Source organism: Pieris rapae, chromosome 9 (assembly GCF_905147795.1).
Source record: "Pieris rapae chromosome 9, ilPieRapa1.1, whole genome shotgun sequence".
In the NCBI taxonomy this organism is placed as follows: domain Eukaryota; kingdom Metazoa; phylum Arthropoda; class Insecta; order Lepidoptera; family Pieridae; genus Pieris; species Pieris rapae.
Window position 1 is genome coordinate 1,766,319 of NC_059517.1, and position 13,832 is coordinate 1,780,150.

At 33.3% G+C, this 13,832-nt stretch overlaps 1 protein-coding gene across 2 annotated transcripts in view; it reads right to left on the reverse strand.

The window, feature by feature from the left end:
* LOC110992618 (leucine zipper putative tumor suppressor 2 homolog) overlaps positions 1-13,832 on the reverse strand; it is a 77,054-nt gene that overhangs the window by 54,170 nt on the left and 9,052 nt on the right. For both annotated transcript variants that reach the window (XM_045629542.1, XM_045629541.1), the window contains exon 2: positions 13,144-13,245. In XM_045629542.1, coding sequence (XP_045485498.1) covers positions 13,144-13,233 — 90 coding nt within the window. In that variant the 5' untranslated portion in view covers positions 13,234-13,245. The remainder of the gene's footprint in view (positions 1-13,143; positions 13,246-13,832) is intronic.

Consider the following 13,832-nt stretch of genomic DNA (forward strand, 5'->3'; position numbering starts at 1 on the left):
GTCATAAAATTTAATAATATTGCCAACCCTAACACATATATTAACTAGTATTGTTCGGACATGGTCGTTTACGCGTGTACTAATCGAGAATGTGAGAAAATATCCCGCTTTTATCTAAAAGGCATAACTATTTGATAACTCTACGAGAAACCTCTAAGCTTAATAGAAATAGGCAAACAATATTGCAAGGTACAGATAAAAGATGTACCGCTAAAGATTCCCACTGAAGGAGGCCTCTAGGAAAAATAAACTGAAGGCTGAAGACAAAGTAAAGGTTTCTGAGGAATAATGGATGGAGGAAGCTAAGAACAGATCCAAATTAAATTTGAATTTTTATTTATGTTTAAAATATGTTTACCCCCAGCCCCAGCACTAGAAAACCAATTACAATTGGTGCATGTAAAAAAGATTTTATGAATAAGTCTTGGAGGTGCGTCTAATCGAAAAAATTCGTAGCAGACGTGTATACGTTAATGTATGGGTATGTGAATGTGTGCGTATAATGCACCCTGTATTTGTGTGACTGAGAGTTGTATGTGTTAGTTTTTAGAACCTCAAAGTTATGCCAAAATATGTAGTAAGGCCTTTGCAGAATTGAAAGCCAAATTGGCTAGCACATGCGATTTGTCAGATCACTGTATATATTGGGAGATTTTATTATAAACAGGCCAAAAAACATATAAATTAGTATTACTGGACTTTTCAAGAGCTTTTGTTTAACGACCACAATGCATTTAACTTTACAAGCTTATTCAATTTAAGTTCAACGAAGCATTGTTGCATATTCGATTAGCAAAGAGCTTTCAATGGTCATCATGTTTATGTCGACTTTCACTCGATTATCGTCAAAAAGATTACAACTCCCCTTTGTTATAGGACCTTAAATCGCATAACATTTTTAAATAGCGAAAGTGGGTTATTTAATTGACGTAAATATTGAACGGTTGTACAATGAACAACGCAAGTTGGGGTCAAATTCAATCACTTTCTATTTTTTCTTCTGTTTCATAGTTCAATTGTTTTTAAATTGAATAAATTTATAAAGTGACTTGCAGAAACTTATATGAAAGTTCTATACTAGTTAGTACACGAATAACATTTCACATATTCATGAACAGAAGCACCAAATAATTCCAAACACACAAATGGGGCGCTAATCAAGTTTTTCGTACAAAAAAATTATGTTGTATACGTATTAAATTAATCTTTTTTTTGTATATTTATAGGGGGATGTCAAGTGATACTGTTTCATTGCAAGAGGGCTCGCACCTTAAGAATTGGTACGGTTTTTTTCTTGAAGGACACTAAGTTGAATTGGTTCGGAAACACATCGGTGGACAGGTGGTACCACATAGAGGTAGTGCGTGCTAATAACTGCCTTTAATAACGCTAAGTGGAACGACGAAGTGATACGGGTGTTTATTTGTATTCTGCCTCGACGTCCGATGATGCAACTTAGATGCAGGTATAAATCCGAACAACTCCTCTGAACACACCGTGGTACATGCGGTAGAAGATGCAGTGACAGAATTAAGTCAACAGCTAACACAATTAAACAGAAAGAAATAGTACTTTATTATAGTCTAATAACGTTTCACAAGAAGGAATTAATCAGTCAAAAATTCTTTTATTTCCGTAGAACTAAAAAAGTAAATCATAATTTGTCCACTTAGACATACATATAGACATTGAATAACAAAGCGTCTAAAAATCTTCACACGATTCCTTTACGTAATTACTTCTTACCATTTATGGATGGATGTTAGAATATATAACGTAATGCTTGACAAATTATCTAAGACTAATCTATGTATTGTATTATTTAATAAAAGAAGTGTCATTCGAATGGATGGACAGTGAGGACGTGTTTTTGAATCGCTTATGAAATACGGCGAACAGCTTTCGCACATAACTAGTAACAGGTATAAGTAGTGGTTTATTAAACCCCAAACATAACAATCAAAAATACGTTATTTACAATTATCTTACCCTACATAGTAATATTAAAAATAGTTAAAAAATAATCAACAGCAAATTAAAAGTGTACCTATCTTTATCTGTGGCAGCATTGTCTCTCTGTATTAAGATATTTATTCGTTGAGCAAGGAAAGTACCAGCCCTGGGGTCACCACTACTATCTGCCGGGCGCCAACTTAAATCTTTTATTAGCACCTGTTCACTTGAACACTACGGTAAAAGAGTCTACTTCAAAGGAAAACTATAACATAGTGCCTGCCATGCCCTGGCTGTCCACTTCTGGTTTTAGCACTGGATAAAAAAATTATATGCCAAACAGACACAAAAGTTTCAATATTAGTTTCGATGTAGTTCGTAATCTTGCTTTAAGAGTTTATCTTCGATTTTAACTGTTCATCTTAATGCCTGATAAACATAAATTGAAGAATCAAAGAGCGCTTTATATATAACGTTCAAGACTTTTTTGTTGGATTAAAAACATAAATGATTACACATTGACATCCAATCTAATATTTTTTGCTTAAATTCTTAAACGTTTCGTGTTTAACCGTTAATTCTTTGCAGATTTGTCAGAAGCAATTGATGTCAAACGGAAAGTACAGTTGCGTTTTGTCAATCAAATCAATTGTTATACAATATTCGATTGACATTCGTTCAAGATTACGTTGATCTGTGGCATAGTACTTATTTTGACAATTGACGTGTATTATGCAGAGGCATAACAAGATTACAACTGTAGATTTATTATTTTTATTTAGTCTGTCTGTAATATTGTACTGACACTTTTAACCCGACTTAGGACCAGCACCTATAAAGTGAATGTAAAAAATCGGGAAGTTTTATAACGAAAAAGGTGATATAATTATAATTATTTTATTTTCCATCCAACAGTTTCTCCTTCAACCTATCCCGATATGTAATCACTAAATTATGAAATAAACTACTCGGCCGCGTAATTTTTGGTGCACTACACAAAACAGCAGCTGATATATCTATAACCCGAGTCGTTCATAGCTAATAGAGTAAAACAGTGTCACCGTAAATAACTTCCTTCGGCTCCAAAATATCTTTTTAATAACCATTACAGGCAAGTAAGCATATCGGCCAATATCTAATTGCACAGTAAACCTATAAGGTCATCAATTAAAGTCCGACATTGCGCTTTTTTGAAAAAAGGCTTCACATTGAAATGTCACTCTTCTCGCTTTGTTAAAAACTCGTTCGCGTTATTTATTTTTAAGTCTGGTCTAGGTTGAATTATCTGTAAATGGTTTCACAATGAGTCGGCGATAAATTCTATACACTGCGATTCGAATTACATTGTATATAAAAGTATTTTTAAATGGAAAAGGGTTAAAGTCCTTGCCTTATCACAATTAACAGAAAGACTATGTTTTCATTCTCTCCGGAAGTCGAATGAGAACGTCCTGAGGAAGTGCGAGACTAGCGGAAGGCTCATTTGACTTCTCTTCCCTATTAGCTTCTTCTCTATGTACCTTTAAATCACTACTGTACAAGCATTACCTGTCCATATGGTATCCGTAACTTTCGTACTACTTAATTGATCAGAAATTATTGTAATTCATGTCCTTTTTTTTAAATATTGTCCAGTTCACTGTTTACATGTTTTGATTGCATTGTTTTGGTCCATTAGTTTTGTCTAAATAACTTAATTTTAGAGTTCATGTTTTGAGAATTTTCGGGTAAATAATAACAGATTATTATAAGAAAGAAAGAAAAAAGTTTCGCTTCAGTCGTGTGGTCATAAGCACACTCGTTTTTTTTTTAATTATTAAATTGTACGGCTCACACGTGCAAAGCGTACGCATGTTTTACTAAACTCTTAAACAAAGCATTTGAAATGCATAAGATTTATATCGCAATTGTTACACACCATATATGGTAGTGTCAGCCTGCTTGTAGCGAACTATGTAATGACTAAATCGCTAACTAAATATTCGGCTATTGTTACAGATACCTCGTAAATTAGTGAACGAAATTAATTTGTACTAAAGAGAATTATGTCAAGTTGAAATTGTTCAAAACAATATAATGTTTCAGAATATAACTTAAGCGTGGAAATGCTGCCAGCATTGGTACGGAGTGTTGTAAAATTATTACTATTTTCTTGTCTATATATCCATTTTTACCTATTATTATAACTGTAGGTTAAGATTTAAACGGGCAGAGGCTCACCTGATGTTAAGTGATTTGATGGACACTCTTAATGAAAGAGGGCTCGCGAGTGCGTTGCTGGCTTATTATAAAATTGAACGCTCTTTTCTTGAAGGACTCAAAGTCGAATAGGTTCGACAAAAACTGCCTTAAAAAACATATTGTGTGTTTTTAAATTTCCTCCTCTTTTTAAATTTAGAAATTTTCGTTTTTTAATCCGAGATTCATTATCAAACTCAACTCAATTAGTGTTAATATTTTTGTCGGATTTCCCGATTCGGATCGAATTTCCACTGCTGCTATAGCAACAATAAAAATGGACTGATTTTATATTGTAAGCAATTGTTGTAATAAAAAGTCAGATACAAAGTTTTATTTGAGGTTACAACTTTACATAACAATAAAAAAATACTAATAAACTTTTGTCCCCGACATCATTTAGCGCAGCATATTCAATTCGATATTCAAAAAGAGACCAAGGCGGAAATCCGTTAATGTTAGCACTTGTTACAAGCCCTAGACATGGATGGATGCGGTGCGCCGGCGCTAATTGGTGTTTTGCATGCGTCTGTGGTGATTAAGCTTGTTTACTGTTACTGTTCTCGTGCGGTCTGCAACCGGACAGCCTTGGCGAGATAGAAGACTGTATTGAATAAATTAGCGTATTCTATACAATAGACAAGAGCGGATCTATGTGTATGACACACGAAATCAGTTTGTTTTTTTTTACTAAGGACTCTTCCGTTGTTCATATATACGAGTAACAAGACAAAACATTCAATAATGTTATCAACAAAATGTATTAGGTCTTAAATAATGTAATTTGTTCGCCTTCTTGGAAAGCCCTAACCGATAGGTCGACTTGCTGCCTCCACACCACTCTATCAGCTTGTCTTAGTGTATTAGTCAGACCCATAATAAACTTATTTATATGATAAGATAAGACCTGTACTATATGTCTGAGAGGTGTGTACTAGATTTTATATGCTGTCATTTTGTTGGATAAATGCAAATTATTTATATGAGTTATCATAAGCTTTTCAAAGCTTAAAAGCTATTATAATTTAATTAAATTAAAATGGTAATATAGTAATCGATTAGTACACGTCACCACACAAGAAACGTTCACAGCGGGACATTCTAACCCATAAACGTAAGGTATATTAGCAAATGAGTGAAATATTCCGCTAACAAGTTGCAAAGCCAGAGAAACTCACCTACATCGTGGGAGATAGGCCTACCTTTGATAGATAAACAATATAGTGGATATTATTCGATTAATTTTAATAGTGCAATCACATATAATCATTCCACAACTGAACGTTTTAAGACTGATTTTGCTAACACTGATCACTTATGTATTTTCGACCCAAATCGGCTATCCAAATCCTTTTCTTTCTCATTAATTTAATCTCACCTCTGCTAGCATTCTTTATACCGGGCAAACCACGCGAAATAGTTTTTATTCGGCCAAATGGCATGCGTCGAACCAAATCTACAAGTTAAACAACATTTCAAATTCAATAGCGCCACTGAGGACTATGCACTACAAATTGCATTACTGTTTCTGTAAGTCGAGCGAAGGCGCCGGCGGCCGCCCACGCTTTCTCTCAGGATATATGGCTAATGCAACTGTGAAACGATGATGGTTTGAAACAGACGAGTTTCCGAGTAATATAATTTCCCGTATTTATTTATTACATAATCCTACAGCTAACATAAATTTTATAAAACAAAACAATAATTATACTAAAGAAGAATGGAATATATATCGCAGTCAATTAGTTAAATTAGAGAGTTAATTTAATCTCTAGACAATTAATTAAATATCGATATTCAATCAACTCGCTAAAGTACCGGTTAAGATAAGTTAACATTAAGTAAAGTCTTTGATTTAATAACTTTACTGCGACATAATATATATTATAATATACGGAAGGAAAATATTAATAAAATGATTAAATACGTAATACCTAATTCAGCTGTGTTGTGTTGGTGTGTGTGTGAGTACGTACCGTACGAAAGGGTGTATGTGGGGTGCGCTTATGATGCAGGTGATTTAGCGATATGGATATTCTTAATTTTAAGCATATTCCGCTATCACCTATTATATTTCTATTATCTATTCTTATTTTTACAGATACTACAGCTGTAAGTAATTATCCTTACATATACATGCATAAAAAAGATTGATCAGGTGTCCCAATGGCCAATTTCCACTCATTTATTATTGATAGTTTTGTTGGGATTGTAGCTTTGTACAGGAGTTGATAAAATCGAGTCTTTTCGCCAAGTCGTTTTAGGAGCCTTTCCATGTTATTTGCTAATATTATTATTTTGTTATGCATTAACAGTGTATATTCGCGGATGATTGGGGGATCAATGCGACTTCTTCTCCTACTCAACTGTGAGGGAGTTGCATGGATCTGGTGAGTTCTCATGTCTTTCTCACGCATGTACATACATACATTCTATAACATATTTTTATGAGTATATGTCAAAATTATAAAGCATAAACAAAACTAATACGAAATCTGAAGAGGATTGAACTGTAATAAGTTTATTGAACCGTAAAAGAAAAGAAGACGAGCGATTATAATAACATCCGTAGCTCTTACAAAAAGCCGCGTCTGGCGCATCCTGCTTAGTTTACTATAAAGTATGGATTATAAGACACAGCAAAATGTGTACAAACCGAGGTCAGTCGTGCGCTGGCCTTTATTGTATGGGCAATTAGTTATAGTATTTACTGTTCAAATAAAATAGATTTTATACAACACTAAACGTTGTGATTAGTTAATAATAATGAATATTTGCTTAACTCGTGTCATCAACTTTAAGGTTACAAATGAATCAGTTATATTATTATATTTATTGCCGTAGGTTCGATCCACGGCTGTGCACCAATGATTTCTTTATATGTGCACCTTTAACATAAGCTCAAACGGTGAAAGAAAACATCGGGAGGACATCGACTTGCTTTAGACCCAAAAAGTCACGGGCCTGTGTCAGGCAAAAGAGGCTGATCACCTACTTGTCTATTTGATTAAGAAATGATTATCAAACAGATACAGAATCTGAGGCCCAGACCTCTGATTGATTTATTTTAATTTCATAATCAATATATTTTGGTTTTAGTATGATTTTCAAATGGCAAAAAACAAATGAAAAATAAAACGCAATAGAAAATGCGTTTTACATTGTTTTTTTTTGTTTCTGTTCTTATGCATTCTTCCTACACATATGAACTCGATGATGATACCACACTATATGGTAATACTGAAAGCTTTGGTTTGATAATCAATCATGTTGTCTGAAACTGGTAAAGTCATGTTAAATTATTGATACTAAAATGTCTAACACACACCTTAAGTTTCTATAAGACTATTGTTTACTTATATAACAATAGGTACACAAGTGAAATTCGCAACACATGTGAAAGCTTAGACAATGACAGAAGGATCACCTGTCATAACGGATTGTCATTTGTCAGTTGTCACCAATTATTACTTCAAAGCTCTCTGTTCTTTACTGTGATTGATGTTATATTGTTTTTGTACAACTTTCATGTTTTAGCGCGTAGTAATTTGCATGTCGTTTAGAACGGGGTAAACTAGCGGTGGCAGGTTAGCAAATAAACTTCAAGAGAAATGGGGTATGTGTTATTAATAATCCTAGATTAGATATTAAATGCATTGGTTTTTTGTACGAGAGAAATAGTTCAACCCACCACCCATGAACACTAGCAACGCCAGTTTAGGATTTGTAGCCAGCCTTTGCTTAATTGTATTTTTAAATGTTAAATTTTGTGAGTTACTTTTGAGTAAACATTTTTGTATGGCAATAGTTATAACTGTGTAAACAGTTTTTTTAATGGCAATAGAAGTAGTTGTGTCATAAGCTAAACCTTCTTTTTAATAAAAAATATTTTCAAACAGATAATAACGAAAACAGTTCCGATTATCTCAAGAATTTATATTCGAAAGCTGCGTTCGCCTGAAGCGTAAATTGGAAAATTGTATTAAATAATAGTTCACGTTAAAGACATCCAGTTTAGCTTTGTTTATGATACGTCTAGATCTTGACCATTCCTAATAAGCGTTTAAGCTTAGAGGCCTCAATGGTGAATTTATGGGCCTAAGAAGATTGTATGTAAGCTGCGATGGCCGGCGGCGACTGTTCAACGCAGAAATTGCTAATATCGAGTTATCCAGAAATGTTCTTTAGCATTATGTAGCGTAAAACGCTTCTGGTACTAACGGTCACTCGATTTAAAACAATAAATCGGCAAGTTGATTGAACTTTGTTACATTTTAATCCGAAGTTAGCTTCAACCCTAATAGTGCTCAGGTAAAAAATATATTATTGATACTCCTGTCTGTGTACTTACATTTTTATATTATATATGAAATTAAAATTTAATTAGCAGCGTGCGATCGATTCATACCTAAGGTCGTAGGTTCGATTCCCAGCTCTGGAATGGACCAATGGAATTTCTTTCTATGGACTCCTCTAACATTCGCTTGAACGGTGAACATTGTAGTGACGGAACATCGTATGTCAGGCACAGGTGGCTAAGCAAAGCTACAATCATGAAACAGATACAGAAATCTGAGGCCTAGACCTAAAAAGGTTGGTACCACTGATTAATTTTATTTTATTATAAATACATATTTGTATAGATAATATGACGGAAGAACCATAATATATAATATCGGTCTAAATGTTCAAATTTATCTAATTTTACTTATTATTTTAATATTTTACTTATTTTTTCTCGTAATTCAATTGCCTGCGTTTATATCATACATGAATAGTAACATTACTAGATATTTTTTTATTTAACAGGAGGCAAACGGGCAGGAGGCTCTGATGTTAAGTCCGCCGCCCATGGACATTGGACGCTCACATTGCCAGAAGGCTCGCAAGTACGTTGCCAGTCTTGTAAGAATTGGTACGTTCTTTTCTTGGAAGACCCTTTGTCGAATTGGTTCGAAATACTTCAGTGGACAGCTGGTTCTACATAGTGGTAGTGCGCAGTACAAACTGTCTTAAGAAACACTCAGTTGTGGAACATGAATCGTAGTTATTACAAATTTAATAATGTATTTAATTATCACTTTCGTAATTCGGCCTGTAATACAAGACATACACGTTTAATCTCAGAACGTTACCGTACAATAAACTGTAATAAACATTTTAAGTTGTTTAAGTGGTACACAAATATATAAACTCTTCGTTACAATTTCCATACATACGTGGACCATACATCAACAGCTTTGCCGATGAAAGGGACAAGAAATCTTTGATTTACGCATCACTTTCTTCCGAATACCGTTAAAGCTTTTAAAGGCAAGACAGATGGGCGGCTTTTTAATGAAATATCCCAATAAATGACGTGTAATGTCATAAGGTGCTGATGGCTTGAAATATGTGACAGTCTGTGTCGTTTATCGTGATATAAGTCGAAAGTTGGCGTTCCAGAAACCGATATTTTGACTCTATTGTATTACTTCTGTATACCACTTAAAAGTAAATTCTGTAATTCAAATTAATTTAAGATTAATTAAGTTAAGATAGTTTTAAACGAAAGCTAAATAAGTCGTTTAATTATTTCCAATGCTTACTTGAGTAAATAATGAGTCGTTCTTCTAAAAAAAAAATATTAAAGGTGTCATTGGATGTTAAGTGGTACCGCCCGTAGACAGCCGCAAGTGCGTTGCAGACCTTTTAAGAACTGGTCTTTTCTTGGAGGAACCTACGTCAAATTGGTTCGGAAATAATTCTGTGGACAACTTGTTTAACATAGTGGTGGCGGCAAAAACTGTCTTAAGAATCGCTTAGTTGTGTAACGATGGACGTCGAGGTGATACGGTTAGCATTTTGAATTCTGCCTTTATGTCCGATGATGAAACTAATTGACAAAGCCTGCATAACAATATTTTATTAACACCGGCTATAAATATCGCATTTTATTATTATTAATCAATCAAGCAATGTCCTTTAATCTATTCATAAAGGCTTGAACATAATTTTATAAAAACGACTTTATTTAAAAACATAATTCTAGTATAGACATTAAATTAGCATATATAGCGAAACAAAACCCATATTACAATAATTTAAACAAAAGACGGTTATGGTGGCCAGTGGAGCTGGTTTTACGATAATGGCCAAAGTTTAAACGGCGTGTGAAGTGGAACGAGCCAATCTGACCTGGTTATGGAGATCAAGGAAATGATCGATTCTAATTCAATTCTAAAGGTTTATTGGGTGGACTTATGAGAATTTATCTAACGCACAACAGTCTCGAATACAGGATTTAGTATTTTCTTATCTGAAAGAAAAATCTTTAGGTCTCAGATTTCCGTATCTAATTCATGATCTTGCATTTAATTGACAAATAGGTGATCAGCCACCTGTACACACCTTCTAAGCCAAGCGGTTTCACGATGTTTTCCTGTGCCGTTCGAGCGAATGTTAAATACTCACAGTCCATTGGTGCACAGCCGGGGATCGAACCTACGACAACATAGATAAGCTAACAAAAGCCATGTCGAAGATGCCCGAACCTTCCGTTATCATGCTAAAAAGTTGATCATATTTATTCAAATCATGCTCATAGGAGGAGACTTTGTAAATATCAATTTGTGAAAATGTGTATTCAGTACAAATTCTGTTCGGAGTATGACAATTAATATTTTAATGTGTCATGTGTCAATGTGTGTCATAGAGAATTGTGACTTGTGTTTTCGATACCGAAACACGACAATTTTTAAGTTAACATGCCTTGAAAATTTTGTGACATTTTAAAACTGGAACCGATACCATACTATATTTATATATATTGTCTTGCTGGCCTTTTAGTAAATCGAACAGTATTTATATGTATAGGGGGGCAAACGAGCCTGCGGGACGCCCAAAAAGGGCAGTCATCGCAGCCCATAGACAGCCATTTTTAGTTGGTGCGTTGCCTTTAAGGGAAGAAAGTTTTTTTGAAGGCTTCTAAGTGGCATTGGTTCGAAATCCAGCCTGGTGGTGGACATATTATCGGTACGCGGCAAAAAGTGCCTGCAGGAACGCACAGTTGAAAAAGCCTGATGATAAAATTTGGGTACGATCCATGCATTACACATAAAAATTATAACACTACTTTCCCCCACACAAACCAAAGTAACGGTTATTACAATACATCAATACGCAAACTAGAATGAATCAATTTGCCGGTAATTTTAATCAAACAGTCGACGACATTTTTATCTATATACCTCCCGGTTTTTTATTCAAATCTTTCAATTTGTATGCTTCCGGTACGCTTTTAGAAAACTTCAACCAAATTAGTATATTCATTGACTTTCATGAGGTTTTTGTTATGTATATTAATTTGCGAAGTAATACTTATCTTAATTTAAACTTTCTAGTACTTAGTAAATTATGTAATAAATACTTTGGTTATCATTAACTCAAACTCAACATAACTTTATTCATATAGGGAACCAAGTACACTTATGAACGTCAAAAGAAAAGATGTTAAATTGATTGTTAATTTACATTTACAGTTCGCAAGTCAAGGGCGTAGTGCGGGCAAGAAGATCTAGCAAGAAACTCTCCGCCACTCTTTTTAATCGTTAATTTTTAAGTCATACAAATTGCTAGTGAAACAGAGTAGCGATACATATTTCAACTGGAGAATGTCAATCAAAACAAAACAGAATCGGTGGATATTCATAGTAATCCAAAAAAAGCGTAATTCCACGTGTTCACCAAGGTTTTATAGAATCTAAAAATAAATTATTTTAAATCTGAAATATGAGATACAGGTATCACTTATTTCACGTCATTAAATTGATATCGGTAGACATCCCTACTCATACGTGTAGGCCGAGAGATAAAGGCGAAAAAAATTCTCGGTACTCTTTTAAAATGACAAATCATCAAACAAAATATTTAAAAAAATATCGCAAATTAATTAGAAGTAGCCTGCCCAGCACTAGTCCCAGGCTCTTTTATCAACTATATAATCGTTATAAACTTTATAGTAAGCCTTAATCGGCAAAGAAGACAAAAGTATGTAGGCCGAGAATTGAGAAAAAAGACGGCGTAAAAAGGTAGTCTATTAAAATTTATATAATCTATGGCGTTCCTTAATATAAATTAATAAATTACAAAAAGACTGTTTTATAACAATGACAAATATACATATCTTTGTTAGAAACGTATTCCTTTGAAATACTCTTTAAAATTAAATATCACAGCCAATATATTCTAATTTGTACTATAGTTTTGAGGATAAGCAAATCTTATACAAAAACTAGATCGCGTTATTGCAAAATAAAATATTCCACACCGCAATTTTATTGTGTAACTGACGCGACGTTCTAGACTCTAGTTTGTGGTTGACTATGCGTATTTTTTGTATACGTAATTAATTATTATATAATATGCTGATATAATATATGATAGCATTTTTCTTTATTTTTAAGGAATCAGATTATAATAATTATTGTGACAGAATGTATTAACTATTTCTTTCTTTATTTGGTTATTGGCTAATATTTACTTTTGAAGAATTAAAGCAAATATATTTTAAAGAATGTTACAGCAACACTTTTTAAACAAAGTTTTATTCATAATAAATATTATTCATAGTTCAAAGCGCGGCATAGATACATAATGTAAGGGTAATGAAGGTATCATTAGCGTTTTAAATAGTCTGTCGCGTGATTGACTTATATTGACTGAATAAATGTTGCGATGATCATTGAAACAAAATGGTGGACGTCTAAGGTCGTTATATAGATTACTATATATAGGTATTATTAAATCCTGGATTGAAGGCTTATTTATTTTTATAATAATTAACTTACAAATTATTACAAATAAACATAATCAATACCGTATATTTCATAGTACTCATTGGTACACAAGAATGTGCCTATACTTTGGTTGGCGTATAGTTATTATTCATTGCTAATTAATACTATAACTTACATTGCCGAGGAAGCCGCTGCATGGTTGTATAGGTGGCGGCATCGGCGGCAGGTCTGGAGTTCTTCGCGGAGAACCATCGCCTGGACCCATCTCAGCGCATTTCTAAACAAAAGGTTGTTATTTAATATTGTTTTTGTATGTTAATGTATAAGATACTTGGCCAAAATTACGGACAGACAAGAAGTTGAGGCAGTGTAAAATTGTCATCTCAGTACAGTAAAAAAGAGATATTTATATATATATATATATATATATATATATATATATATATATATATAATTTTTCTTTGTAAAGTTTAAAGAAAGAGTACAAAAAACGAAAATGCTAGGAATCCCTGAATTATAATATTCTTCAGAAATGCAAACATATATGTATATATGTATACTTGTACTATTCCTGAAATATACCTGGATCAAATTCAACTCAAAATAACTTTATGCATATAGGTAACCAAGCACACTTATAAACATCAAAGGAAAATAAATTAATTGTAAATTTACATTTACTACCAGTTCCCAAGTCAAGGGCGTATCGCGGAAAGAAGCTCTGCCGTAAATATTAGAGCTGAAGCAAATTTAAAAGGATTCTTGATCTTCTTTAATTATTTAAAGGATTAGGATCATTAAAATAATTGTCAAATTTATAAAAAGCTGTCTTGATTAATTTTAACGTATTAAATTTAAGTATTG